This window comes from Protomyctophum parallelum (assembly GCF_964188405.1).
Source record: "Protomyctophum parallelum genome assembly, chromosome: 20".
Taxonomy (NCBI): Eukaryota; Metazoa; Chordata; class Actinopteri; order Myctophiformes; family Myctophidae; genus Protomyctophum; species Protomyctophum parallelum.
This window is the reverse complement of record NC_139718.1, coordinates 29665316-29690337: the sequence shown is the minus strand read 5'-3', so window position 1 is coordinate 29690337 and position 25022 is coordinate 29665316. Positions and strand designations below refer to the sequence as shown.

The following is a 25022-nucleotide window of genomic DNA, read 5'->3' as shown; positions in this document are numbered from 1 at the left end:
AGGACCCCATGGTCTGGGTCGTCAAAAATGTCAGAAACTTCAGTACCATTGGGTTCTGCTTGGAGGGCTAACCTAAACCTAACCTCAGTAAAACTATGTTAAACCTAACCTTAACCCAAAAAAGTATATTATACAGAGAAGGTGGGGTCTTGAGACGATTCCCACCCTGGAGAACAGACTTTCAACAAAACAGTCTGTCTCGGTGAGTAGTGTAGTTTGGTTTATTTTGACTAAAGTCGGGATCCCAATGGAATCTTCTTTCCATGTGCAGCAGAGGAGTGGCTGGCAGGGCGTTAGGGAGAACTCGTTAACGCTCTGGACCAGGGCGAGGAGGGTGTCACTCGTCCCATCTGGTACCCAGGAAGGGTGGCCTTTTGGACGGGTCGAGCAGCTGAGCGACAGCCCCCTCCAAGCCCTGGAAGTGTGCCTCACTTATTGTGCATATTGCATATACAGTACAGTAGTTGTTTGTTTGTTTTTTTGGGGGGGGGGGGGGGGGGGGGGGGTTCTGAGTTTGTGTATACTCCAAGGCAATAGTATATGCAATAGGGCAACTGGAAGCTGGTATTCCAGCATAGTACATAGGAGCATTATTTGGTGTCAGACCTGGTACCATTTCCAAACTTTAAGACCAAGTTCTGTGAGACTGGTAAGGACTGAGGAACCGCAGGCTTTCTTCCAGAGATTTACAGGCAAGATTTGCTCAGCGGTACCACGGACACATCTCTGAACAAATGCTGTATGTGTTAGAGCTAGAGTGGCCAACAGAACGACATTGGCTGATTTGCAACAAATCCTGGTTGAGGAATGGGATGCCATCCCACTGTAATGTGGCTAGGTTCTGGCTAGGTTGTTTTTTAACCCATTCTGGGCGGGGTTCCCTATTTGTACCTTACCCCCTCAGGCCGGGAACCCATATTTGGGTTCTGTACAGTATGTACAGTATTCAAAAATGTAAAAATTTTGATTCTGCTATATCAATATTTGAAGTTTTTCAGAAACCTTAGGTCAGGATTTAGAGGCGTTTTTAGAATCGGCCTTAGGCCTGAATGGGTTAATTAAGACCATAAGTGTCAGCCTATTTCAGAGGACAATCACCACTTGTAATGTTTAATTTATATTGGACTACAGAATGATTTTTTATAAAGAGCCACAATAGTGAATTAATACTGAACAGAGCCAGTGGTTACAAACTACAGCGTCGGGACCTGCTTTCTTCAATTTTGTCCCACAAAAATGAAAATGTTTTTAAATAAATGCTCATTTAAACACGTTTTATCCTAACCTGTGAGTTTGTTAAATTTATGTTAAAGTTATTTACAATAATGTAGTGGTATAAATAATCACTTTAACCCTGAACCATTATGCCTGTGAATTCAATCCCAGACAGACATTTCAAACAGCTATAATCAGCACATTCATTAATCTGTCAGTAAAATAACAGCACATTCATTCTGTCAGTAAAATAACACAATTTCCCACAATGGATCATGGCGTCAAGGCAAATATGTTTCTGTCCACTTAAAAAAAGATTGTTCCCGTCACACCCAAGGCACTGATTCATGGCACTCACTACTCCACTGTGTTTGTGAAAGAGTAGATATCCACTAGTGGCCAGGAAATAAGTGCGATTGAAATTATTTGGCCTCTTTGAGTCTATCTTGTCTGAGTCTGTACGGTCTCTTCGGACACTCAATATCAGCACTGTCCATGTTACCAAATACATTATATTTATATAATATGTTCATTGCTTCATTTGATGCTAGATGTTTGCCCAGCAGTGTTCATATGCCATGAGACGGTCTCAAGGAGTTGGTTGGTCAGTGCCTTTCCATTCCATTCCATTGAATCAGTACCGCTTACGTTTAGTGATACAGACTTCTTCTGGCAGTCCATTGTTGTCGAAGAGTATTTAGATTCCTTGAACCTTGTGCTGTGAAGAGTTTGTCAGTGGTCATCTCTGCTGGCGGCTATGCCATTGCAGATGACCATGAAGCCCGATTTTTGAATCACATATCATGCCACAGTTGGGACATGTGAGGCCTGGATCAGGAGGCTGAGTTGATGCTGGATCAGCATTATACAGTGATACCAATGATACAGGTATCATATTATGGACAGCTGTTTGGTCAGAACGTTGTGCCCTGCTGTGAATTACATGGGTCTCTTCGGTTTCCTCAAGCTGTGGCGCATCAGGGCCATTTAAACAAAGGGCATGATCTTCTTCCAAGTCAGATGAGTTATTTGATTCATTGCTGTTTATAAAGTCACATTTGGCTACAATGGGTGCAGGATTTTCCTCACAGCTCTCATCATAACTGTCATTATTTTGAGATATCACAACAGAGTTAGCAGTGTGTCCTTCAAGCTGAATGCAAGGTCCAGCTCTCTCAGCATACATGCTCTCCACATTGTCCTGGTTTACAGTGTCCACAGAGTACATTGGGAAGGACAAACCTGAAATTTCAGAATCCACAGCTCCAGAACACAGCTTGTCTTCTGTCTGCAGTATCTCTCTGCTTTCCTCCTCACTCGGGCTGTGCGTTTCAACAGGAGACATTTGATCCCATTGCCTGTGAGAACTAGGACTGCTCCCTGAAGGGCAGTTGAATACTGGGCTAGTGAAGCCAACAAAGTCACCACTGGAGCTGAAACGGAGGCCCTGGACAGCCTTCCGACACGGGCTGTCCGGACAGTCACCGTCAACTATACCATTGCCACAGGCTCCCGCCTCAGACCCAAGTGTCCTCTCCTGCTCCTCTGTGGGTTCAGGAGCTGCTTGGTTACTTTGGGCCTCCTGTGAGGGATCGTTCCCTGTGGAAAGATCTCTTTGCTCTGCAGCTAGCTCTGCCCCCTGTCCATCTCTTTGAAGTGGTGTTGCTGCCTGAGTTTCGCCAGCCCCCTGATTCTGACTGGTCAATGTGGGTCGGACCGACTGGTGGCACATGGGGCAGGTCTCCTGAACATACAGCCACTTGCGGAGGCAGTTTCCATGGAAAAAATGTCCGCAGTGTGTGATCACAGCAGAGCTCATTTCCTGTGGAAATCAGATGTTTTTTTATTAAAAAAATAAATACAAGCATAATTATTATTAATAATGAATAATGTTAATTAATATGTTTCGACCTGGAAACAGATGGAACAGACATCATTGTGTTGCTGCAGCTGCAGAGGTGTGGCTTGTGGCAGGGAGTTGATTTTCTTTGCCGCTTCCTGTCTCAACAGGAAGCTCTTCCAGCCCGACTGCGCCCTGAGCCACACGTTGAAGTAGGAGTGGACGATGATGACGGAAGCACCCATCCAGCTCCACTCCCCAAAGAGGGACTCCCATGTTCCGTACGCCACCACGCAAAGGGCCACCATGAACTCCAGCACTCGGCTGATGGCATTCACCCAGTAGATCACCTCGTCCAGGCTGTCGATGGGGTCGGTGCGGAAGAGCTCCACCATGAAGAGGGAATAGATCAACATGGTGCCTGTAACCTGAGGAATCGAATAGTAAAAGAAACCAAAATAAAACAATATTGATTTATTAGATAGTTATACAATATCTTTCTAGATAGAGGGTAAGGTAAGTTATAAGGTAAGAGATGTTTCTTGAGGGGCGCTAGCTGCTCTAACGTCTGGCTTTCCTAAATTACATAAAATGACGTAAAAAAAACCCAGCACCCCACATGATATCTGTTTAGAGTTTGATGTTTGTTTAAAGAAGTGAGGCGCCCCTCACTTCACACAAGTGTGATTTTGGGTGTATGATGGCATGGCTGTTGGACCAGGAAGTGGAGGGACATTAACAGGAATGTAAGAAAGAAAACAAAATGCCCTGCCACATGAGAAGTGATGATCAGTATCGGGCGATCAGACTTAAGGTGTTCGGTGATCAGTCCCAAAAAACCTGATCGAACCATCTCTCCTGTATTTCAATAACACCTTTCAAGGAGCCTTACAACTTCGCTTCCTATGAACTGGATATGCAGCTGATTTTTTTTTTAGTAATTTACATGCAAATCGAACATGCAATTGGGAGATGATATATAGAACATGAGTAAAGCAACAGAAAGACAAAATAAGGTTTCCTTATTAGAATGAGTCTTGTAGTTGTAGTAACTCTCTTACCTGAAGAGAAGTGAGCATGAAACTGGACACCAGTATAAGAAGCCAAAAGTCCATGTGGAAGAACTGGCCGATTTTATAAGCCATGAATCCTGGGAAAACCAGCAGGAGCACGCACATGCTGAGGCCACGGAAGTGTTTCCACAGGCTCCTAAAGCAAATGCATTACAAACACTGTGAACATTGTTGAGTATGTATTCTGTACATGCTGCAGTCACTATAGTGTCACTGTTTAACTTTGTAGCAGAGTTAAAGTCTAGACTTGAAGCCTTTCATTCAAACATTATATTTATATAAAGATTATAGAAATGATTTTACTGCAGGTTGTTGTATTTTGTGAATACAAAAATAATGGATATATTTTTTGAAATGAACTCTGTTACCTATTGCGGGATGCACCCAGTGCTAGAATGACTGGGTCCGTGATTTCAATCATGGACTGCAGAGTGGAAGTGGCCACGATGAAGAGGATGATGCTGAGAAGGAAGGTGCGCTGTAGGGCTTGCATATCTAGTAAACCCGTCTGAAGTGCCAGTAGGAGCAACGTGACACCCTCGGTCACACCTCTGATGAGAGACACAAACAAATGAAATGAAAATTAATTTCCTGCATAACCACGCCTCACCTGGTTTCCTTGTTTGCGGCCAGTCCTTGTTTCGGTCAGGAGTGGTTCTGCTTTGTGATGTCATAATGCATGTAGCCGAGTTTTGATTGGGGGGGGGTTTCTACAGAGTTAAGAGATTATCATATGCACCAGTCCAGTACACTCATTGCATTGCCATGGTCGAAATAAGACACTGCCTGGTTGACTACAGCTGGTGACCTGAGAATGAATTAAGCCAAAACAGAAAAGGTAGCACAAATTTCAGACTCACCTGTGCATGACGTTCTCATTCTGAACAGCTGCATAACCCCCCAAGTAGAATTTGCATAGGTTAAGCAGCCCAAGAGCCAGGTATGATACCACAAACGTCAGGCCCAGCAGGGAGTAGGGAGTGGAACAACACTCGGAGACACTGTGGAGAGCGGGGGTGCAGAGACGCAAAGGAGAAAAAACATCAATAACGTGCACACTCATTTGTTCATGTCTATATCCATATTAGAATAAACAGGGGGACATTCAGTCTGCTTGTTTAAATTTTAATCCTCCATAGCCCCAGAGCTGTCGTCATTGGCATCTACTCTATAAAGTTATGGCAATAGTTCATGTCAGAGCAAATCACCATTGTTAGGCAACGGCTTCTGTTGTGTGTGACGTCAGACCAGAGCTCGATCAGCAAGAGAGAGAAAGAGAGACAGAGGGGATTTGGAGAGAGAGGGGTGGAAAGAGGAAGGGAGGGAGAGGGGGAAGCAGAGTGAGAGGTGGAGATACAGAGTTAAAGACAGAGCTTTATCAGTCAGAGAGAAGAGACGGAGAGAGGGAAACAGGGAGGGATGAGATGGGCAGAAGTAGAGAGATGGAGAGCCTATTGAAAACACGTAATATAATAACACGACCAATGTACCGAATGCTGAACACGATAATCTCATGACACGTTGTCAGCACAATAACCCCAGCATGTCTCTGCTGATGTATTATATATTGCAAAGTAAAATAAAACGTTTCTTTTTTTTACCATCCCAAACGTTAGCCTTTGTCTAAAAAGAAGTCAAACGCAACTCCTGATACAAATCTTCTTAAAATACCTTGTTAGCACAATGAAGATAATTCCCTGATGACCTGCTGAGGCGCTGCTAGACATGGTGTCTGAGCCCAGCTGGACCACGAATAGAACAAACCAGAAAACACTGAACAGAACTGGGACAGCAAACTGGTTCCACAAAGAGATTGCCACAGCCAGGAGCCTGTACAGCTCTATGACCTGAGAAAAGAGAAGCCAGGGACAGATAAATATTATCTGATAAGACATAATTGTATTGTTTTGTTTATGTCCCACAAACTACTGACATCCCAGAAAGACAAAATCATCATCATCATCTTCCATGGAATATGAAACAAAGACAAAAGCAAATCGAAAAGAAAAGTACTGTTGGCCTTAACTCCTTCAGTGCCACCTAGTGGTCACCAGTTTAGGCTCTGAGTGCCAGATCTGCCAGATAAAAAAAAGAAAATTATATGTCTATACGGGCATGGCACTCAGTGCATAGTTGATTTAGATACGGGATGACGTCCCTGGCACTTAAACAGTATGATGCTAAGTACTATACAATACTTGCACTTCAACTACCGGTAAGCATGGCTTTTTTGCATGGTGAATTATTAAAACGGATGTGAAGCCTCCTTCCCACTTCTGTTTCCTCTTTACAGTCACACAAATTTATCCGAATATAAATCAAAATCATCTAAGCATATAATACAGCTTGCTGCTTAGCAGAAATAGAAATTGGAAAATTCAATGTAAAGATATGATAAGATATTTTATGACGAACAGATGACAGCTTCCTCTCTAGGATTAAGGGGGTGTCGTTCCAGACTCTATATAGCATTTATTTTGGAGATAGTAGTTGTCTGGCTACACGGGACTAATGGTAAATGGTAAATGGTGCATTTTTATAGCGCTTCTTTCAAAAGAGGTTTACATAGATTACATTCTCCCATTCACACACACATTCATACACCGATGGCGGCGGAAACCAAGCAAGGCACCAACCTGCAAATCGGGAGCAATTCACCCGCTTCGAATGGTATCAAACGATAATTCCCAGTAGGTTACTTATCAAGCCGACCTTATCGGTCTACTGCACATGCTGGGAGCCTACTGAGAACAACAAGCCTCCTCATACCCTCACCTAAACATAACCGCAAGCACGTAGCGGCGCGTCTCAACCTTCAAGGACCACTTCACCACTTTTCATCCTATCTTCATATAATAGGTCCTCACTAAAAATTATGAACAAAAAGTTTTTTTCTACTCAGTCTGTGTCTCATGGGAGGGCTGTGGGCAGTTCAGAAACCCGTCCACCAGTGACATCATCGATGGTGAATACAAGCTAATAGAAACTGCAGGCTTTCTAGTCCTGAAAAGTTGCAATGCGAAAATGGACGCCATCGTTCTCACGATAATAAAAATCAAAAAGAAAATTGTAAAAAACAAAACTTGTTTAAAATAAATCTGCCTAACGATGATGTCACCGGTGGACAGGTTTCTGAACTCCTATGAGTCACAGACTGAGTAGATTTTCTTTTTATCATGATTATTAATGAGGACCTATTATATGAAGAGAAGTTGAAAAGTGGTGAAGTGGTCCTTTAACGCATGTTCGCCAACCTTAATCCAGTCGTTTTGGTCTACTGCCTACTGAGAAACGACAAGCCTCCTCATACCCTCACCTAAACATAGCACGTAGCAGCGCGGTCCCAACCTTAACGCATATTCGCGTTTTATCAATGCCAGACTACATGCAGTAGGTCGATAAAATCGGCTTGATAAGTAACCTACTGGGAATTATCAGTTGATTTTCACTCGAATCCGCTGAGCAATTAGGGGTTCAGAGTCTTGCCCAAGGAAACTTCGACACCAACTCTGGGGAAGCCCGGGATCTGTCCGCTCTACCGGACACTCTACCCCTGATCCCCTAATGCTTATGCCTATTGAGTAATAAAACTGGGGGTGCACGATTATGAAATTATGATCGATATCCGATTATTTGCAGGGTCATACCATACAGATGCTGACTGATTCCGATATTATACAGAGGACCACAATTGGCTTGGCACAAAGCCTGTTAATAAAGTATTCAATCAATCAATAAATAGCCTATAATCTTTTCCAAGTGTCTGTTTTCACAACTGAATGACTATTGACTACTGAATGAGATGAGTACATCTAAATTAAATATAGACTTTTTTTCATTTTTATAATCTTTTGCTGGTGAAAGACCAATATGGCATTTTTATGGCCGATATGGCCAATTCCGATTATGCTACAGATTAATCGTGCATCCCTAAATAAAACATACAAGGGGTGGGACTACAGTTACCTCCAACTGAAGCAGTTCCGAGTAGGCGGCTCTGGCTAGGCGATATGGCACAAAGAGATTTGAAAGAAGGAATATTACTATTCCAACTCCAGTCAGACCCATGGAGAAGGAGTTGACAGTTAGCAGCGTGGCATGGGGTGATGCACACAGTCGGGCCAGCAGGGGCAGCATGTGGGCAGAAAACAGCCACACCTTTCTGGTCTTCAATAGAAAGGCACACAAAGTGCTGAGAATAATCTGACCTAGATGAAAAAACAAGGCAGATTAACAGAGCTGTAAAGCCTTTTGAACTTTTAATGTACAAATACAATTCAGTGATATCAACAATAATAGTCTGACTCTGAATTCATATAGTATTCATCTAAAATAGGTTTTACAAAACAAACAAATAATACTAGTAATTAAGACAAATTAAAAAGAACATTTACAAAGAGACATGTTTTAGAGCTACAAATGTGACATTGGGACCCACTTGTCAGTGCAGAGACAAATCGGTTGAAAGCCAGAGAATCGAGGTACAAAGCTCCTTCATAACCATACATCACCTCCTCACGTACATAATCCCTGTCAATGACATGAACACGACACATGCTGGCTTTGAGGTTGTGCAATGCTTCTAAAATAAGTGTAAACAAGTGAACAGGGGCTTTGATTCAAAACATTAATTCACAAGTTCAGCATCTTGGCAGGATACAGAGAGAGATGCATTTTGTGGGTGTGTGCATGCGTGCAGCCCAGCATCATCATACATTATGAGACAACTGATTCTGTCAGTATGATTGGGAATTATGGGAAATGTAGTAATAGTAGTAAATAGTAGTAGTAGTATGTCACCGTACTTGGAAATCTGATGTCCCACGTATAGAAGAAGGGCAGCAAGGATGTGGAGGTAGAGTGTCACAATGTGTCTCAGTGGCAGAACCAACACTATAACATTTATGAGGTGACCTGGAAGAGAAACAAGGATGTTCATATTATGTTGCTTTTTTTACCTTTTTTACCTTTTTTTACCTTTGAAGGTCAGAGGGAGTGTCAACTGGAGGATATACATATGGAGAAATGTTAACAAAATATAAAACAAATAGGATATAGCATGTGATGTACAGTATGTACTCGACAACACAATATATTTCAATCTGTTTTAGCTAGTTAGGAAAGCAACTATTTTCTTCTTTTTTCAGCTTCTGCTGATGTTAGACTATTAATATTGTTGTAATTCTAATATCACCTAGAGACTGGTTAGACTAATATGTTCATGAATACAGCTGTGTAAGTGATAAAGGTGAATTATGATTACATTACATACATACCCAGATAATACATGTTCCAAATGACATATTTGTATTTGAAAAGCATGTCTTCATTTTTGGCTTTGAGGTGGTCTGTTAAGCCATCAATGTCACATTTATACAATAAGTCCAGCACTAATATGCTTGGAACCCTAAGGGCAACATTGGCAAACTCTTCTAGGCGAGGCATCTTGAGATCCACTTTTTGGAAAGAAGGAAGCTTGTGTCACATGCTGAGCTCAGTGGATGTTGTCACTGTGCCATGGGAGAGTTTACAACCATCATGATTGCCTCGTCCTCTAGTCATCTGCAAAATACAAGGGATTGTCACTCACGGATACACGCATGATTATGGAGTCTGATGATTCTGATGAAGAAAAAAAGGAATGTCCGCACACAATATGTTAATTGCTCCCCATCTTCTCTTTATTTGAACCAAACAACGTTTCGCCTGTCCGGGCTTTCTCAAAGAGAAGACAGGGAGCAAAAATATTGTGTGCGGACATTCCCTTTTTTCTTCATTTGAGGGTCCAGCTGAGTACCGTATCTAAAAACTGTGGGGATGTGCATATCTTATTATTTTTTTACCAGAGAAGTCTGGGCACCTCAGAGTGAAATTAAGAAAAGTATGCTTTTGAAAATGAAATAATGTGATGTGATTGTGTATACATGATTTGAACATGCATGCACAGTACATAATTATTAGACCTACATTTAGCCTTCAATATAAAGATAATTAATCAGACCTTAAATGGCAAATGTTTTACAAAATACATTATTTATTTATTTTTTTTACATTTTGGAAAACACATTGCAAATTTAACATTGTCTTCTCAGGTGCCCACTCTTACTGATTACTGTCACTCGTCGTCATTGATTACTTACTTACTAGGTCACCCTTTAATTGTTTTTCTACTGCGCTTAAACCGCTACCAGATGAATCAATACATTATAAAATGTATCTAATTTTGTTGATGGAAGGACAAAAGAGAAGGCTCTTTCTTATTTACAGGAAGAGCTCTTATGAAGTTGCAACCATGCATATGCCATATGTTGTAAATATAAACTCCATTTGAGACTTATCCTTGTTTCTTGGAGAGGTGCAATGCACATCATAGCCATTATAATTAGGGCGTGCAAAATCCAACACATTCAAGATCAAGATATTCGTAGCCTACTATACTGTACCTACTTTGCGAAGCATCTCGCATCTCAGTCGGACAGCCATTTAACGCGGTGCACAAATAATAGAAACATTTGGTTACGCGCAAACTATTTGAAAATCTGCATATGCCGACATTCTGCGATAGAATGAAATGAAGAATGTCTAAACTTAGAGTAGATAAAGAAGACAATAAATTACATAAAACAGAGTTGACACGCAATGTTGTGATTCCAGGGCATCGCTTGCGTGGCTATTTCCTGTGTGTACACGTCATGTCAACCATACACAAACCATTTCAAAATAAATGTAATTCAAACGTCAAAATAAAAGATAAACTCCATTATGAAATAACTTCTATAATCAATTCAATCAATTAACTTCCTGAAATGTGACAGACACAGACATTATTCTTCATCGATCATTTGTTGTAATTTCGATCAAACACAGAGAAGGCCATCTGTACGAGCGGTTTCGGATTAATAACGCACCAGCATTCCGTAGTCTGTAGTTTCAGGTCATTTATTAGAAAAGCCCGTCTTTAGATTAAACAAAACAAAATCATTCGTATAAGGCTATATTCCGTTGTACAAATGTGCTATGCTATGTAGTATGTGGTGGTGGTGGTGGTTTAAATGTTTGTCCCTGCCGCTCTGGTTTCTGATCACATCATGATCATGCCGTCACCTGCTTCATCACAGAGTGACACCCATAAATCAACGTGACGTCCTCACATTACCATACAATATTACCATAACAATCAGCAGATCGTATAAATAATAGCAGCAAATAGCAAACAAAATAACTCAACATTTCATAATATCATTTCTCAGGCATAATTCATAGAAAATAAATAATAATCATAAATTATAAATCAAATCTACAAAAAAGCTGCAGAGCAGAGGCAAGGCTGGCAAATTGGCTGTGTGTGTGGCATCAAAGACTGCACTGCAGACTGAGCACCATTGAAGGTTTCCATAACACTAGAGGCAGGCAGTTGGGACCATAGAAGTTGGGACCAAAATCCCATGTGGAAACAGCATTTGAAGGAATGCATTTGACGGACTAGTACTGCTAAAACTTTCCATTTTGGTGACTCCTGCAGTGAAATGAATTAACCTAACAGACCCACCAGCAAAGACTGGTCTAGGTTAATTAATTAACACATACATTAATACATTATTAGACACATGTCTTAATGTGGCTTCTACATAGAATCAAGGAAAAGGCGATAATGAGAAGACAGTGGACGTACCCAATTTATAATTTAGGCATTTAGCAATGTAAATCGCTCTTAATCCAGAGCGATTTACATTTAAGCAAGAACAAAACATAAACATGGCAATACAAAAAAATACATGCTTTTGTGTGTGTGTGTGTGTGTGTGTGTGTGTGTGTGTGTGTGTGTGTGTGTGTGTGTGTGTGTGTGTGTGTGTGTGTGTGTGTGTGTGTGTGTGTGTGTGTGTGTGTGTGTGTGTGTGTGAGACGCAACTTGGCCTGTTGTAGCGCCACCATGAGGCTGATTTGAAAACTGTCAAGTGGCATTTCTTCCTCAGCCTATAGTGGGAATAGGCATGCACGGCTTGGGAAGCTGTGGATATGCACGGCTGTCATGTCTTCCTTCTCAGAGAATGCATTTCTTTCATGTGGATTCCAACCAAAAGTTGCGTAACTGATCTGACAGTGCCTGTTCCTCTCCGACGCTGATGTGCATCACTTCAATGGCCACAACTTCAGTTATGATATTTAGCGTGGTGACTGCAGCTCCTTGCACCAGCCATCCAAATACACTTTCCAGTGCAACTAGTCCTTCATTCAGTCTCCATTTTTCCTGTGACCATTTTCCAATATTGGTCTCCGCCAATTAGGACTCCTAATTCCATTGCATCCATCCCTATGACGGGTACATCTGCTATGGGCATTCCTTTTGCTTCCAAGTCCATCCTTCCGTTTGGCGCTTTAATCATAGAAGAGCTCAACTTGGGTGTTTCCAATAAATGGACATCAATGCTTTGATTGTTCTTATTTCTTAATATTTCTCAAACGAGCCTTCACTTTCCTGCAGGTAATTCTGGGGTGTTTTGGAACCAAACACATGTATATTCAACGTTCCTTTACCTATAACTGGCAGGTTAAGTGCTCTGGAAATATCCTACCCCCATCTGGCACCTGTCTACTTGCCTTTGCGTTGGTGCATCTATCCAAATGGTAGCTGTCTGCAGCAAACGATCCCCGAGCCTACAATACTGTAGCCTACTATTGTCAGAGTTGCTTGCTACACTAGGCTACTATCTGCAACACTGTGGTTGTCGTTGCCGTGGTCGGCGCGTCTATCACGCGCCGACGCGCTGACTGCAGGCTGTGTCCAGCCTACTCTACCGGACAACTCACCAAAAAGGGTAAAAAGGGTGAGTTGTCTTGTTACCCATAAAACCCTATAGGCTATACATAATGTGTTACTGTTAAGCTTTGACGTGAAAGATGTGCGCGTGTCCTCAAGCCTATAACCACACATGACATAATGTAAACTACAATCATGCGCTTGTTTTTTTATGGATTACGGTTTTTGCAGGACTTTGGGGAGGGTGGGGTTGGGGAGGTTGATGCAGCGCGGTTCGGGTCTGACTGTGACTGTCATCTGTTGAACCGTTTTCGCAGCCTGAGCCTGCACCAAACAAAGAGAAAGATGGAAAAGCTATTGTGCATTGGGACTACAATACTTGTTCTGACAAGTTTTAACGAGACAGGAGCACTGATCACTAATGCTACGTCTGGTAGATATTCTTTTAACACAAGTAGACCTACAGCTGCAACTTCAGATTGGACTGTTTCTGTCACAATAATTAACTCTTCCATTGTACATCAAGAAGAGACCAGCACAGTCGGATGGACATCGATACCTACTACAGCAGCGACAGAGATGCTCGCCACTACTGTCAGAGATAATCAAACCGTCAAGATAAACGTTGAAAAAGATGGTAAAGAAACCCCTGAAAATAAGGAGAAAGACGAAACTACTGAAAGCAAGACAGAGGATGCGCCAAAACCACTGGGTAGGTCACACGCAGGGGACTAATATTTGACCTTTTGTGTTTTGTTTTGTATTTATGTTTAATTTTCGGGAAAACTAGAAAATGAAACTATTTGATATATTATATAGGCCTATTTTATAAAAGCAATTAGCCTAAGTTACGTTAATTACATTTTTGCATTATATAGTATGATAAAACTGTCTACAGCCTAAACCTACTGAATTAAAAACGTGAGGCAACAGAGACCTAGCTACATTATTATATTATATTATATTATATTATATTATATTATATTATATTATATTATATTATATTATATTATATTATATTATATTATATTATATTATATTATATTATATTATTATAGTTGCCTGCCTGGCTGCCTGCAGCCTAAGCATTCATTTTGGTATTTGTTATTGGCCTGTGATATTTTAAATCATTCAAGTCAATTTGTTTATGTAAAATCCTCAGAATTTGGAATTGTACAGATGTAGCCTATTTCAAAATAAGATAAACAATACATTATACAACTTAGAAAGGCATGCAGTGCAGGTCAGCCAACAAATACATATTTGTCTTGGATTCAAAGCATATTGAATCAATTCATCAAGATTGTGTGAGAGAGGATTTTCACATGCCATGCTATAGGCCTACCCATGTCAAATGCAAACAGGATTCCGGGTACCACAATAGTTTTATTTCAAATGAATGCAACTGAACTAATTTCTTCATTGAAAGAGACAAAATGCTTTTGATCTTGTTAGCATATCCTCCTGTTATTGATCTAAAAGCCATAAAATCTGTCGGTTTTCTCCACAGTCTGCTTAGACTTGACTCTCCTGACCCATGTCTGAGCGGCGGTGTCTCATTACATGCATACACTGTCCATACTTTCACACAGGCTCACTTATCTGCAAGTCCACTTTCCTTGACTCCCAACTTATGGAGAGAGAGAGAGAGAGAGTGAGAGAGGTGGGGGGGGGGGGGGGGGGGCGTTGTGGTTTCCTCAAACCTTGGAACTCACCCAGTAGTATTATACTTAAGACCTTGTGGGGAGTGAGAACATAATGGTCTAATACTATCAGACTGTGAGGTTGCTTACTCAGAACAACCAAAAGATGGTATTTAACCCTTCAGCAGTCTGACCAGAATAGTTTTTACTTGAATGTAAAATATTGCATCCCTAGTTCAAGAGAAAAGAGTCTGCACACCATTTTCTGCATTTACTTCACATACTTGCAGCAAATGGTGTGCAGACTATTTTCTATTGAACATCGCTGTTTTTGATCCGGCACAAAGCTTATTAGGTTGTGGATGTCTTTTTGGCTGTTTTTCAGCCTCTGTTTGACACCAAATATTGCATCCCTAAGACAAGCACAGAAAGACAACATAAAAATACAGAAGTACACAGAAGATGGTATCTGCTAAATGCTTTCATTCTTCTCCAGACTGCCCTCCACTTGGCCTGGAGTCCCTGCGAGTTCAGGACAGCCAGCTCCAGGCATCTTCCTTCCAACGGTCAGGGCTGGGCCCTCATAGGGGCAGGCTAAACATTCAGGTTTGTCTAAGCTATTCTCTCAGGAAAGTTGTGTGTGTGCGAGTGCATGAGAGAGAGAGAGAGAGAGAGAGAGAGAGAGAGAGAGAGAGAGAGAGGAGAGGTATAGTGTGTGAGAGAGGGGGGGCACAGGAGAGAAATAGTCTATCAAAAGTATTCAAAGACAGGGATGTTGGGAACACATTACATTACTTCACATACATTGTCTCGGTTGGAGAAAAGAAATACTTACTACTTACTACATATACACTGTACTGTACTGTACTGTACTGTACTGTACTGTACTGTACTGTACTGTACTGTACTGTACTGTACTGTACTGTACTGTACTGTACTGTACTGTACTGTACTGTACTGTACTGTACTGTCGACTATAGTAGCCTACATATAACACAACAATGCCCCAATGCATTGGTCAATCACCACAATACATGCATTTGTTTTCTCAGAACAATTTCCATGGTAATCTTCATTGAACTTACTTTACTTATATTTTTAAGTAACTTCTTTCAGCATTCATATTCTTTATTTGTTAGATAGGATAGTAGAGAAAGATAGGAAGCCAATGGCAGAGAGAGGAGAGACATGTGATACAAGACCCGGGAATCAATAATATACGTTTAACTTAATCATTACTTTGCATTTGTAGTCAGGCATTGAAGACGGGGACCTGTATGATGGAGCTTGGTGTGCAGAGTACAAAGATCGGAACCAGTGGCTGGAGTTGGACGCCATCTACCTGACCATGTTCACCGGAGTCATCCTGCAGGGCAGGAACTCCATCTGGAGGTCAGGTACTATCAGGGTCAAGATGCAAAGAGTTGATTTCCCAAAGTCCCAAACTATTTGAAAACAGTGAAACCTGTTCATATTGAGTAATATTACCAATGATCAATTATTATGGGTAATAATAATGTTTTTTGTAAATACAAACAAACAATCAAACAAACTAAAAATCTATCGCAAGTGTATAGCATTCAATAGAGTTAACACTTTGAACAAAAGAGAGAGAAAAAAAAACTTTCCATTGACCAAATTTAATGATGATAATTATTTCCCAATATGACATTTAGGAAATTAGCTCATTATTTACATAAGGTTGTTATCGTTAATCATAGTAAAAATATATTTAGCAATTTGATATAATTGAACTCGACTACTACCTATTACAACACTGACTATACAAGCAGTACTGCACTGTAGGGTACTGTACAATCACAGACGAGTTAGTGGAAAGAGCCCATCACAAAAAATGCTTTTATTTTGCTTAATGAGGTTTTAATTTCTTGGACTTGGTGTGGTTACAGCTGGGACTGGGTCCATACATACAAGGTGCAGCTGAGTAATGACTCTACGAACTGGGAAACCTGTATGAATGGGACAGAGGAGGCGGTATGTGTGAATACCTCTTTATTATTGTACATATATAGTTATCTTATTGGCTTTGTGAACTATTCCTCCACCATACTATTTGCAACAACCATGCTAAGTTTCTATATACTTTGTATCCCACATTGAATATTCCCATAATCACCTAAACTATTTATTCACTTAGTTGACCGTGGTCAACCTATAGGGCTTGGTCTGCCCCTCTAATGAACATCATAATATGCAGATCAGTAATTTTCAATGAAAATAGCTGATCTGCAAGCTCACAACACGGCATGTTGTGAGCTTGTAGATATGCTATTTTTGCTGAATGTTCACCCCAAAATAGGAACACTAGGTTTCAATTGGTTCAATAGTCATATAGTGTTTAATGATGTAACATTGCATTGTGCAGGTATTTAAAGGGAACGAGGACCCGGAGACTCCAGTGCTGGCACTACTCCCTGTTCCCACCGTGGCCCGTTTTATCCACATCAACCCTCAGACCTGGTACTTTAATGGCACCATCTGCCTCAGGGCTGAGATACTTGGCTGTCGTGTTCCTGGTATAGTTTTAAACCCTTTTTGTTTAAGACATTCAACTTCAGAGCTCTGGTATGAATTTGATATAGTTGGTAATTTAAGTCCTTGGCTAATGAAATGATTTGGTAAATGTGGATTATCTCTGTTTATATTGAAGATATCCCATTGAACAGTGATATAGAGATGCTTCCTCATAGATCCAGATGACATGTACTACTCAGACACAGAACGGGAATCAAAAGACGATCTGGACTTCAGGCATCACAACTACAAAGAGATGCGAAAGGTTAGTCAGTTCCTCTTCAATCACAGAGAGACCACAGACCAAACACGCATGATGATTAACATGGTTTGCGACCATAAAGATAATGCCAAAGCTTTGACTCAGAGTCCAGAGCGTTTGCAGATTTGCGGAACAAATCTACATCTGCTGTAGATTAGATAGACGTATGGACGATAGAATGGATGATAGAATGATAGCCGTTCTGGAAGATTTGGGGCAGAGGTTCATCATTGGCATCCAGGGAGTGTGCGCGCAAAATGTGGCATCGACCAGGTTAACGGTGCCGGAGATTAGCTGGTAACGGACGGATGGACAGACACACACAGTCACATACACACTCACACACACACACAGACGGAGTGCAAAACATACTCTCTCCCCATGCCTTCGGCCTGGTGGAGACAATACATTTTCAAGTTGCAAGCTCAATTGTCTGGGATCCGCTTCTTTGATCCTCGAACAAAACAAGACTACCATTTCCAATTAGCCCTCCCACTGACAGGGTTTCTGTCTCCTTTCACTTGAAGCTTATGAAGTCTGTGAACGATGAGTGTCCTGACATCACCCGCATCTACAGCATAGGGAAGAGCTACATGGGCCTCAAACTCTACGTTATGGAGATCTCAGATAACCCCGGCAAGCATGAACTTGGTAAGATGGATTGTTTATTTTGTTTTCTCTTAGCAGGAGGATGTACAGGAACCTCAGGCAAGATCACTGCAGTACAAACAGGGACCAAAAAAACAATGCCAGGCTGACACTTAGTAGTATATTATTTCTTGCAGAAGGCTAAAAGTCATGGGTTGTTTACAAAGTTGTTTGTCATAAACGGCATAAAACAAAATTTTACAAGAAAGTAAAACAAAAAAGACTTAAAGGGGAATACCACTAATTTTCAACATTTTACTATGTCATTAATATACCTTAGAGTTGTTGTGTGGAGTGTGGACATAATAAAAAAAGTCCCCCCCCCCATTCTGTGAAAAAGATTTCATCAAGATGTACTGAATGATTTCTTTCAGACCTCCAGTTCTAGGCAACACAGAATGGGGGGAATTTTGAGTGGTATTCCCCTTTGCAAAATAAACGATTAGACTATATTCAATCAATTGTCAGCTCCCTAATACTCCACATTTATCCATAACCAATTTGTTTCAAACTTTAGTAACTCCTAATGTTTGAGTGGTTTCGTTGCAAGTTGATAGCACTTCCTAACCAGTCAAAAATGTTGTCCCTCTATGTGCAAACATTTTATTTCTGCCAATGACTTCATTATCCACTTTCAATCTGGTGTCCCTGTTTTGGGCATTATAGACAAAGACAAACATTTTTTTTTTAATGCGTTTTTTATTTTCACCATGTGACACCATTATGCGAAGAAGTATAAAATATGGCTTCAGTGGTTATCCAGTCATGTTGCTTTAAGTTCAACAGCCCCTGGGATGAACTGCTTCCTACATTCTCTTCATGCTAACCTGATAGTGGCTGTTTAGGGCCCCAGTTGAACTTCCCCTTGTGTTTATACAGCCTGAGTTCTAGAGCAGGACTGGATAACAAACCATGCAGTGTCCTGTTGAAAAGGCCTCTCAAATAAACAAACAGATTATGGTTTCAAATTCAATAGTTCAAGAATATGTATACACCATCAAAACCAAGAAGGTTCCTGTGTTAAACTGAGTTCAAATAAAAATGCATTATCGCCATAACTTGGCTGTTCTGTCTGATAGCTAGTTGTGGTCACTCGACTTGTGCCAAAGTGTAAATAGAAGTACAGCTAGTCTACTTGGCAAGACATGAACACATTTTACATTTACTTTTCTATCTGAGAGAATGAGAATGTAGGCTATTCAGTATGTGAAAACAGCTGAGTCTCATTCACAGTGGTTTCATGGATAATTAGGTCCCAGTGCAGACTTTTTATGGGCAATGGTAGTGTTTGGACTCACTATTTCTCCGCATCATCAGTAAGGTTTAATCAATAAAAGACCCATGTCTTCATGGGCATGTTATTGAGTCTTGATTCTTACAGGACTATACTGTATTTTACGAGTCCACCAATCTTATTGAATTACAGAGAGGTCTGAATTGTCTCTAGAAACTGTCCTGACAGTTTCTAGACAGCGGTAAAGGCCAAGACAAATTAACCATACTGTATGTCTAAGTTTAAGGCCTAACCCTATCTTCTTTAAGTGGGTTGCATTAATGTGCACCTGTGGATTGCATGTGAGTTTACCTTGCACACCAAACTAAGGTGAATCATCAAAATCTTGTGTCATTGTTTTTGTATTGTCCCAGGGTAAAAATATATATACCAGTTTTATTTTCTTTCTTTTTTCTGTTTTGCTTGGCCCATAATATGCCAATATTCAGGATATTCAGGCTAGGCCTATCCTTTTATAATCATTGGCAAGTTGCTGTAGTTGACGCTTTTTCCAAATCTTATCTGAATCCTTGAATGCGTTCCCAATGTGCTCCTGGGCTTCTGCCAATAGCTAAAGAGACCGGCTTTCAGATGCTTCGTTGTTTCGTGTGACTTGTGTCTCATTATGTAGTGAATTACTGTGCAAGTTTATTTTTGTATGGTTGCAACAATTCGAGCAAGGCACATTCATTTCAAGTAGAATTCAGTGGAAGATGGCGTCGTCAGTTAAAACACATGGCCAATAACCACAATCCAAACAGAGACTCATGTTGGACTAGTGACTCACCCAGGAGTGTAAATCAAGAGATTCTTCTGTTTCTCTTCAGCCCTTTATAGTCTAATCAAATGAACACTGATCCCATCAGGAATCTTCTTTGTTTTGCCACAGAGGAATAGTTCATAAAGATCACAATATTCTGTTTAGTTGCCACCTTTCTAACATTGTAGGTAACCACTAGTAAAAACATCCCGTAACTGGCTTTCTATTGCCCCTCTTGGCAGGTGAGCCAGAGTTCCGCTACGTGGCAGGGATGCATGGGAATGAGGCTCTTGGCCGAGAGCTGTTGCTCAACCTCATGCAGTACATGTGCCGGGAATACAAAGGCGGCAACCAGCGCATTGTGCGCCTGGTGACTAAAACACGGATCCACCTACTGCCTTCCATGAACCCTGATGGCTACGAAGGAGCATATGAGCTGGTACACAAAGGAGATAATGAATGAGTGAATAATGAATGTATTAGACAGACTTTAGGAGTTGGACAGTAGAGATGTTTCTACAAAATGAGAGGGCAGTCAACTTTTATTTATTTATTTAATTCATGGTTAAAACATTGAAAATATGTGGAGGAAGGGAGACATATTTGGGGAGATTCAGTCCTGACTGAGACAGCAACAAAACAGCCAATTTATAGATAGATGTTTGCACAATGTATGAGCTGTACATTTATTTAAACTGTCAATATATGCCTCTCTACCAAGTTGGGGCATCAAGTCAAAATCGTATGCAGAAATTTAAGTTGTTATGTAACATGAATCATGATTGTGATTTTTGTGATTGATTGATCGTAGGGCTCAGAACTGGCTGGCTGGGCCCATGGGCGGTACAGTTTTGAGGGGATTGATATGAACCACAACTTTCCTGACCTCAACAACATAATGTGGGACGCTCAGGAGATGGCGGTTGACAAATCTAAAGTCACCAACCACTACATCCCCATTCCAGAGTACTACACCCAAGAAGATGCCTTTGTAAGTCAGTTATTTAAGGAGCATGGCTTGGCTTGAAGTCGTATTGCTGTCATAATAGTAGTACTGGCAGCAAACAGTTAAACTTATACAATAGATGCCATATAAGAATAGGCACTAACAAACAATGAATCCGCTCATGCAGAGAATGTTTTCTCATGTGTGCTTACCCTCTGTGGCATGCAAGCAATATTAGATATTTCGAACAGGAAATCTATTCAGAGCTGAAGAAATTGCTTTATGTTTTTGCTGGTAAAACAAGAAGAAGCGATTATTTTATAGTAAGAGTTAAAATTTTAATACCAAACATCTGTTGCAGTCCAGTTCTATTGTTATGAAATTGTTAGGTTTATTTTTTTCAAGGGCAGGAATCCAATCCCTTTTTTCTCCAATAAAGCAGAACCTTACAAACAGAATTCAAGCTGATACTTCATCAGTTTAACGCTTACACTTACTCTTCTCAGGTCGCGCCTGAGACCCGTGCAGTCATCAACTGGATGCAGAACATCCCCTTTGTCCTCAGCGCTAACCTCCATGGTGGTGAGTTGGTGGTCACCTATCCCTTTGACTGCACTCGCGACTGGATCCCCAAGGAAGACACCCCGTCAAGCGACGACGGGTTCTTCCGCTGGCTCGCCACTGTCTACGCCTCCACCAACTTGGTGATGGCCAATCCTGACCGTCGCCACTGTCACTACGAAGACTTCCAGCAGCACCACAACATTATCAACGGAGGGGCCTGGCACACTGTCCCTGGGAGTGAGTACCTCAGTACACAGTCAAATCCTCAGGGTTCATTTAATCCATTAAAACCCATTAAACACAGTCAAAACCTCAAGGTTCATTTAACCCATTAAAACCTGGGGGAAAAATAGCACATATACAAGTTTGTACATAGAAGCTTGTATATCTTCTTGCAATCTTCTCTTCTGGGGCCCGGGGTTACAAGATATTTTCAGATGGGGGTCTGCGACCAAATACATATCATTTTGGGAGTCCTTGGCAGTTGGCACGAAAAAGTTTGAGAACTACTGATTTAGAAGGCATTCGTAGAATCGGCCTACGGTCTTAATGGGTTAACTGACTTTGAAATGAACCCATAGGAGTTTACATCTTATAATGAAAGATCGTAGTCAACAGTGAGATTTAATGTTGCTTAATTTACATTTGTCCAAATGTGTGTCATGTTTGTATTTTTTTAAATGATGGATATCTCATTTTGGAATGAAACAAATCATTCCATTGGGGGTCACAAAGAGTGCATTACAGAACATCCCCCCCTTCTTAAAACAAGGGAATGTACTGTATGTACTGTGCTGGTTCTTAAGAATCTTCAGTCAGTAAGGAACATGTACTGTACAAACTTCATCATGTTTTTCAAATAGGGATCCCTGGTGTATTCTTGTTTGTTTGTCTTGGACGAGTGTAATATGAACTAATTCCAGACATCTGTTTAAACGTTTTTCTCTGTCATCAACTTGGCTGTAAAAATAATTCCCTATACACAGGCTGCAGCTCCAAAACAAGCTTACTCTCTCACTACAGTTATATGTCATAGATGTATATACTTAGATCAGAGACTGTTATACTGAACTAAATTAAAAGGAATTGGAATGAACTTAAAAGAACTCTCCTCCACACTCGCCTTCCGGTTTATATAAACAAGAGTGCTATAGCGAAACCAATATTTACAACTGAAGCGCGCTAACCCTCTTCAAAGCTTAATGTACTAAGCCTGTACCCTGCGTTTCTATTATGTGATGGTTGAGTGTATGTTTCCCGCAGGTATGAATGACTTCAGCTACCTCCACACCAACTGCTTTGAGGTGACAGTGGAGCTGTCCTGTGACAAGTTCCCTCATGTCAGTGAGCTTCCCATTGAGTGGGAGAACAACAAAGAGTCTCTACTGGTTTATATGGAACAGGTCAGTCGGTACAATGTCTACCCTTTCCTTACCAACTTGCATTTCACCAACGTTTGGTGTTCAAATATTTACTCTCCACTTAGGTTCACAGAGGAATCAAGGGTGTGGTGAGAGACAAGATTACCAAAGAAGGAATAGAAGATGCTATAATCAAGGTTGAAGGCCACGACCATGACATCAGATCAGGTAGAATCCTACCTTACCTCTTTGTTCTATTAAAATTGTGACGCATTTTAAAAGATACATCTGCCAAAGATAATTCATAATGATTTATGTATGGGATGTTGGGCATCCATTTTTTGCAGCTTTGTTCTCCTTACGTTTTGTTTTTAAATAAATCTTGTGTGTCCCCTGCCTGTCATCTCTGTAGCGGGTGACGGGGACTACTGGCGCCTGCTAAACCCGGGAGAGTACAAGGTGGTGGTGTGGGCTGAGGGCTACTTCCCCTCCATGCGGCGCTGCCGCGTGGGCATGGATCCACGCCCCACCATCTGTGACTTCAATCTAACCCTTACGCCCAGGCTGAGGCTGAAGGACATCAGGGCTAAAGGAGGGAAGATTTCTCAGGACCTTCAGTTGCGTCTTCGTGCCCTGAGGCTCCGTAAGCTGCGTGTCAGCACCAAGGCTATCAATCGCAGGCGTCAGAGCCAGCAACAGCAGCAAAGGAAAGCCCGCTCTGCAAGAGACAAGAGGGCATGATGAGTGTCTGGGTGAAGGAGTGCATTTAGCATTTACATGCACAGAAATAAAGTTGTCATATCCTTATTGAGGCAACACACCAAAGTGGTCCTGCAAATGCCTTACACTAAATTAAGGTGTTGATCGCAGTAAGCATAACCCTATTAAAACCACTGGAGTTGTGCTCAAGCTCTCAGTATATTTAGGCAAGTAAACAGCAGCCTTAGTGGATTTTGTTAATCAAGTTGTGAAGCAATGCAAAAAACACAATACTGGTGCTTTTTTCAGGAATGTATACAACACAATCCTCAGTGTTAATTCAAAACTCTTGTACGGAGTGGATTCTGAATGAAGCACAATGTCTCGGAAATGAACTGTTTACGCGCTGCAGTATCCATGTTATCCTCCTGCTAAAGGCTTTGGGGGTGAGGTGTGAGGATCGAGTGATTGAGTATCAGCTGGTCTGATAAATGAAATGTTTTTCTAACACTGTACTTATATTTTAAAATGACTATTAGTCCACCAGAACCATATAAATATCACAGACAAATACAACATCCATTGCCGTTTTTGTCTAATCTTTATTCTCAAGGCCACGTATTATGACTTTTGGGAGAATCAGTTTGGATAACAATGAAGGTAGTTCATTATGTCGGTACACAGTATCCATGCTCAGCTATGTTCCATAAGCCTCTATGCTGTGGTACATTTTGAAACACCCCCTCCTCACACTCTTCAGAACACTGCCACACAGGGAATCTGTTACAATCAAAAGTTCTGACAGCCAAATGTATTAGTGTTGAAGCCTACAGTAGACTGCTGGTTGTTTTCTTGTTATTCAGTGGGGAATGTCTTGTGCTCACTGACATTTTGACTACCATCTAGTGGATGTTCCCAAGCATTGCAAGGTTGTTGAGTAAAATAAATAGTCAGGCAGTGCAAAAAGCCACTTTTATTTCAGTGATAATAAGTACCATTTTAGTTATTTCATTGTTGGGATTACTTAGAGCCATTTAGGAACCAACATTGTGAGCTTCAAACCTGTCAAAACAGGTTTGTCCCGCCCTCCAAAATGAAAACAGAAGGTAACAGTGTGCTCGCAAATTATTAAACAATAATGTTCAACCAATCAAATCTGAATGCAGGTAAAAACCATGACAGGGCTGCCAAAACAAAAAGAAAGATTTGTAATTTGGTAACAAATACCATGTTTATATTTGCTTTATGTAATATGGCATTTCTCACAAATGAGCAAGCAAAGAAAAGCAGCAACAGAGATGAGGTCAATGCAATAATTCAAATAGACTAGAGGTTACAACTATCTTGCCAATGCTCCAGTATTTTCTTCCCGATGTACATTATAACTTTGTCCTGTTTTAAAAATATATTTGTTTTTATCCGTCTCTTGAATTGACTGAATTGAA

General features: G+C 41.0%; 2 protein-coding genes across 4 annotated transcripts; one reads left to right on the top strand and one right to left on the bottom strand.

Annotated features, from left to right (window-relative positions):
- Window positions 1–1076: 1076 nt before the first annotated feature.
- LOC310878393 (RING finger protein 145) lies at window positions 1077–10767 on the bottom strand. Of its 3 annotated transcripts, none has more exons than XM_083792716.1 (11): window positions 10572–10767; window positions 9405–9690; window positions 8934–9042; window positions 8567–8658; window positions 8095–8336; window positions 5800–5975; window positions 4989–5129; window positions 4497–4679; window positions 4117–4264; window positions 3127–3483; window positions 1077–3037 (listed from the first exon to the last, which is right to left on the bottom strand). In XM_083792716.1, exons 2-11 carry the CDS (start codon window positions 9571–9573, stop codon window positions 1955–1957), a joined length of 2700 nt encoding a protein of 899 aa, XP_083648842.1. In that variant the 5' UTR covers window positions 9574–9690; window positions 10572–10767; the 3' UTR covers window positions 1077–1954. The 3 variants fall into 3 exon arrangements, with proteins under 3 accessions (XP_083648842.1, XP_083648841.1, XP_083648843.1); XM_083792715.1 differs by having other exon boundaries at window positions 10576–10767; XM_083792717.1 differs by having other exon boundaries at window positions 5800–5968; window positions 8095–8331; window positions 10576–10767.
- Window positions 10768–13174: 2407 nt separating this feature from the next.
- Window positions 13175–25001, top strand: cpxm1a (carboxypeptidase X (M14 family), member 1a). The gene is made up of 13 exons (XM_083792020.1): window positions 13175–13598; window positions 15026–15135; window positions 15782–15921; window positions 16440–16524; window positions 16916–17066; window positions 17241–17329; window positions 17854–17977; window positions 20250–20446; window positions 20819–20998; window positions 21460–21754; window positions 22781–22920; window positions 23004–23106; window positions 23291–25001. Exons 1-13 carry the CDS (start codon window positions 13232–13234, stop codon window positions 23617–23619), a joined length of 2310 nt encoding a protein of 769 aa, XP_083648146.1. The 5' UTR covers window positions 13175–13231; the 3' UTR covers window positions 23620–25001.
- The last annotated feature ends 21 nt before the right edge of the window (window positions 25002–25022 follow it).

What these genes read in the sequence shown, in the direction of transcription:
- LOC310878393 (XM_083792716.1), bottom strand. Translation starts at nt 9,573, where the DNA reads ATGCCTCGCCTAGAAGAGTTTGCCAATGTTGCCCTTAGGGTTCCAAGC. An exon ending in TTGGAACATGTATTATCTGG is followed by an intron (nt 9,043 to 9,404) that starts GTATGTATGTAA and finishes TTTCTCTTCCAG; the next exon opens with GTCACCTCATAAATGTTATA. An exon ending in TCATGCTCACTTCTCTTCAG is followed by an intron (nt 3,484 to 4,116) that starts GTAAGAGAGTTA and finishes TCGATTCCTCAG; the next exon opens with GTTACAGGCACCATGTTGAT.
- cpxm1a (XM_083792020.1), top strand. Translation starts at nt 13,232, where the DNA reads ATGGAAAAGCTATTGTGCATTGGGACTACAATACTTGTTCTGACAAGT. An exon ending in GGCAGGAACTCCATCTGGAG is followed by an intron (nt 15,922 to 16,439) that starts GTCAGGTACTAT and finishes GTGTGGTTACAG; the next exon opens with CTGGGACTGGGTCCATACAT. An exon ending in ACTTGGCTGTCGTGTTCCTG is followed by an intron (nt 17,067 to 17,240) that starts GTATAGTTTTAA and finishes GCTTCCTCATAG; the next exon opens with ATCCAGATGACATGTACTAC.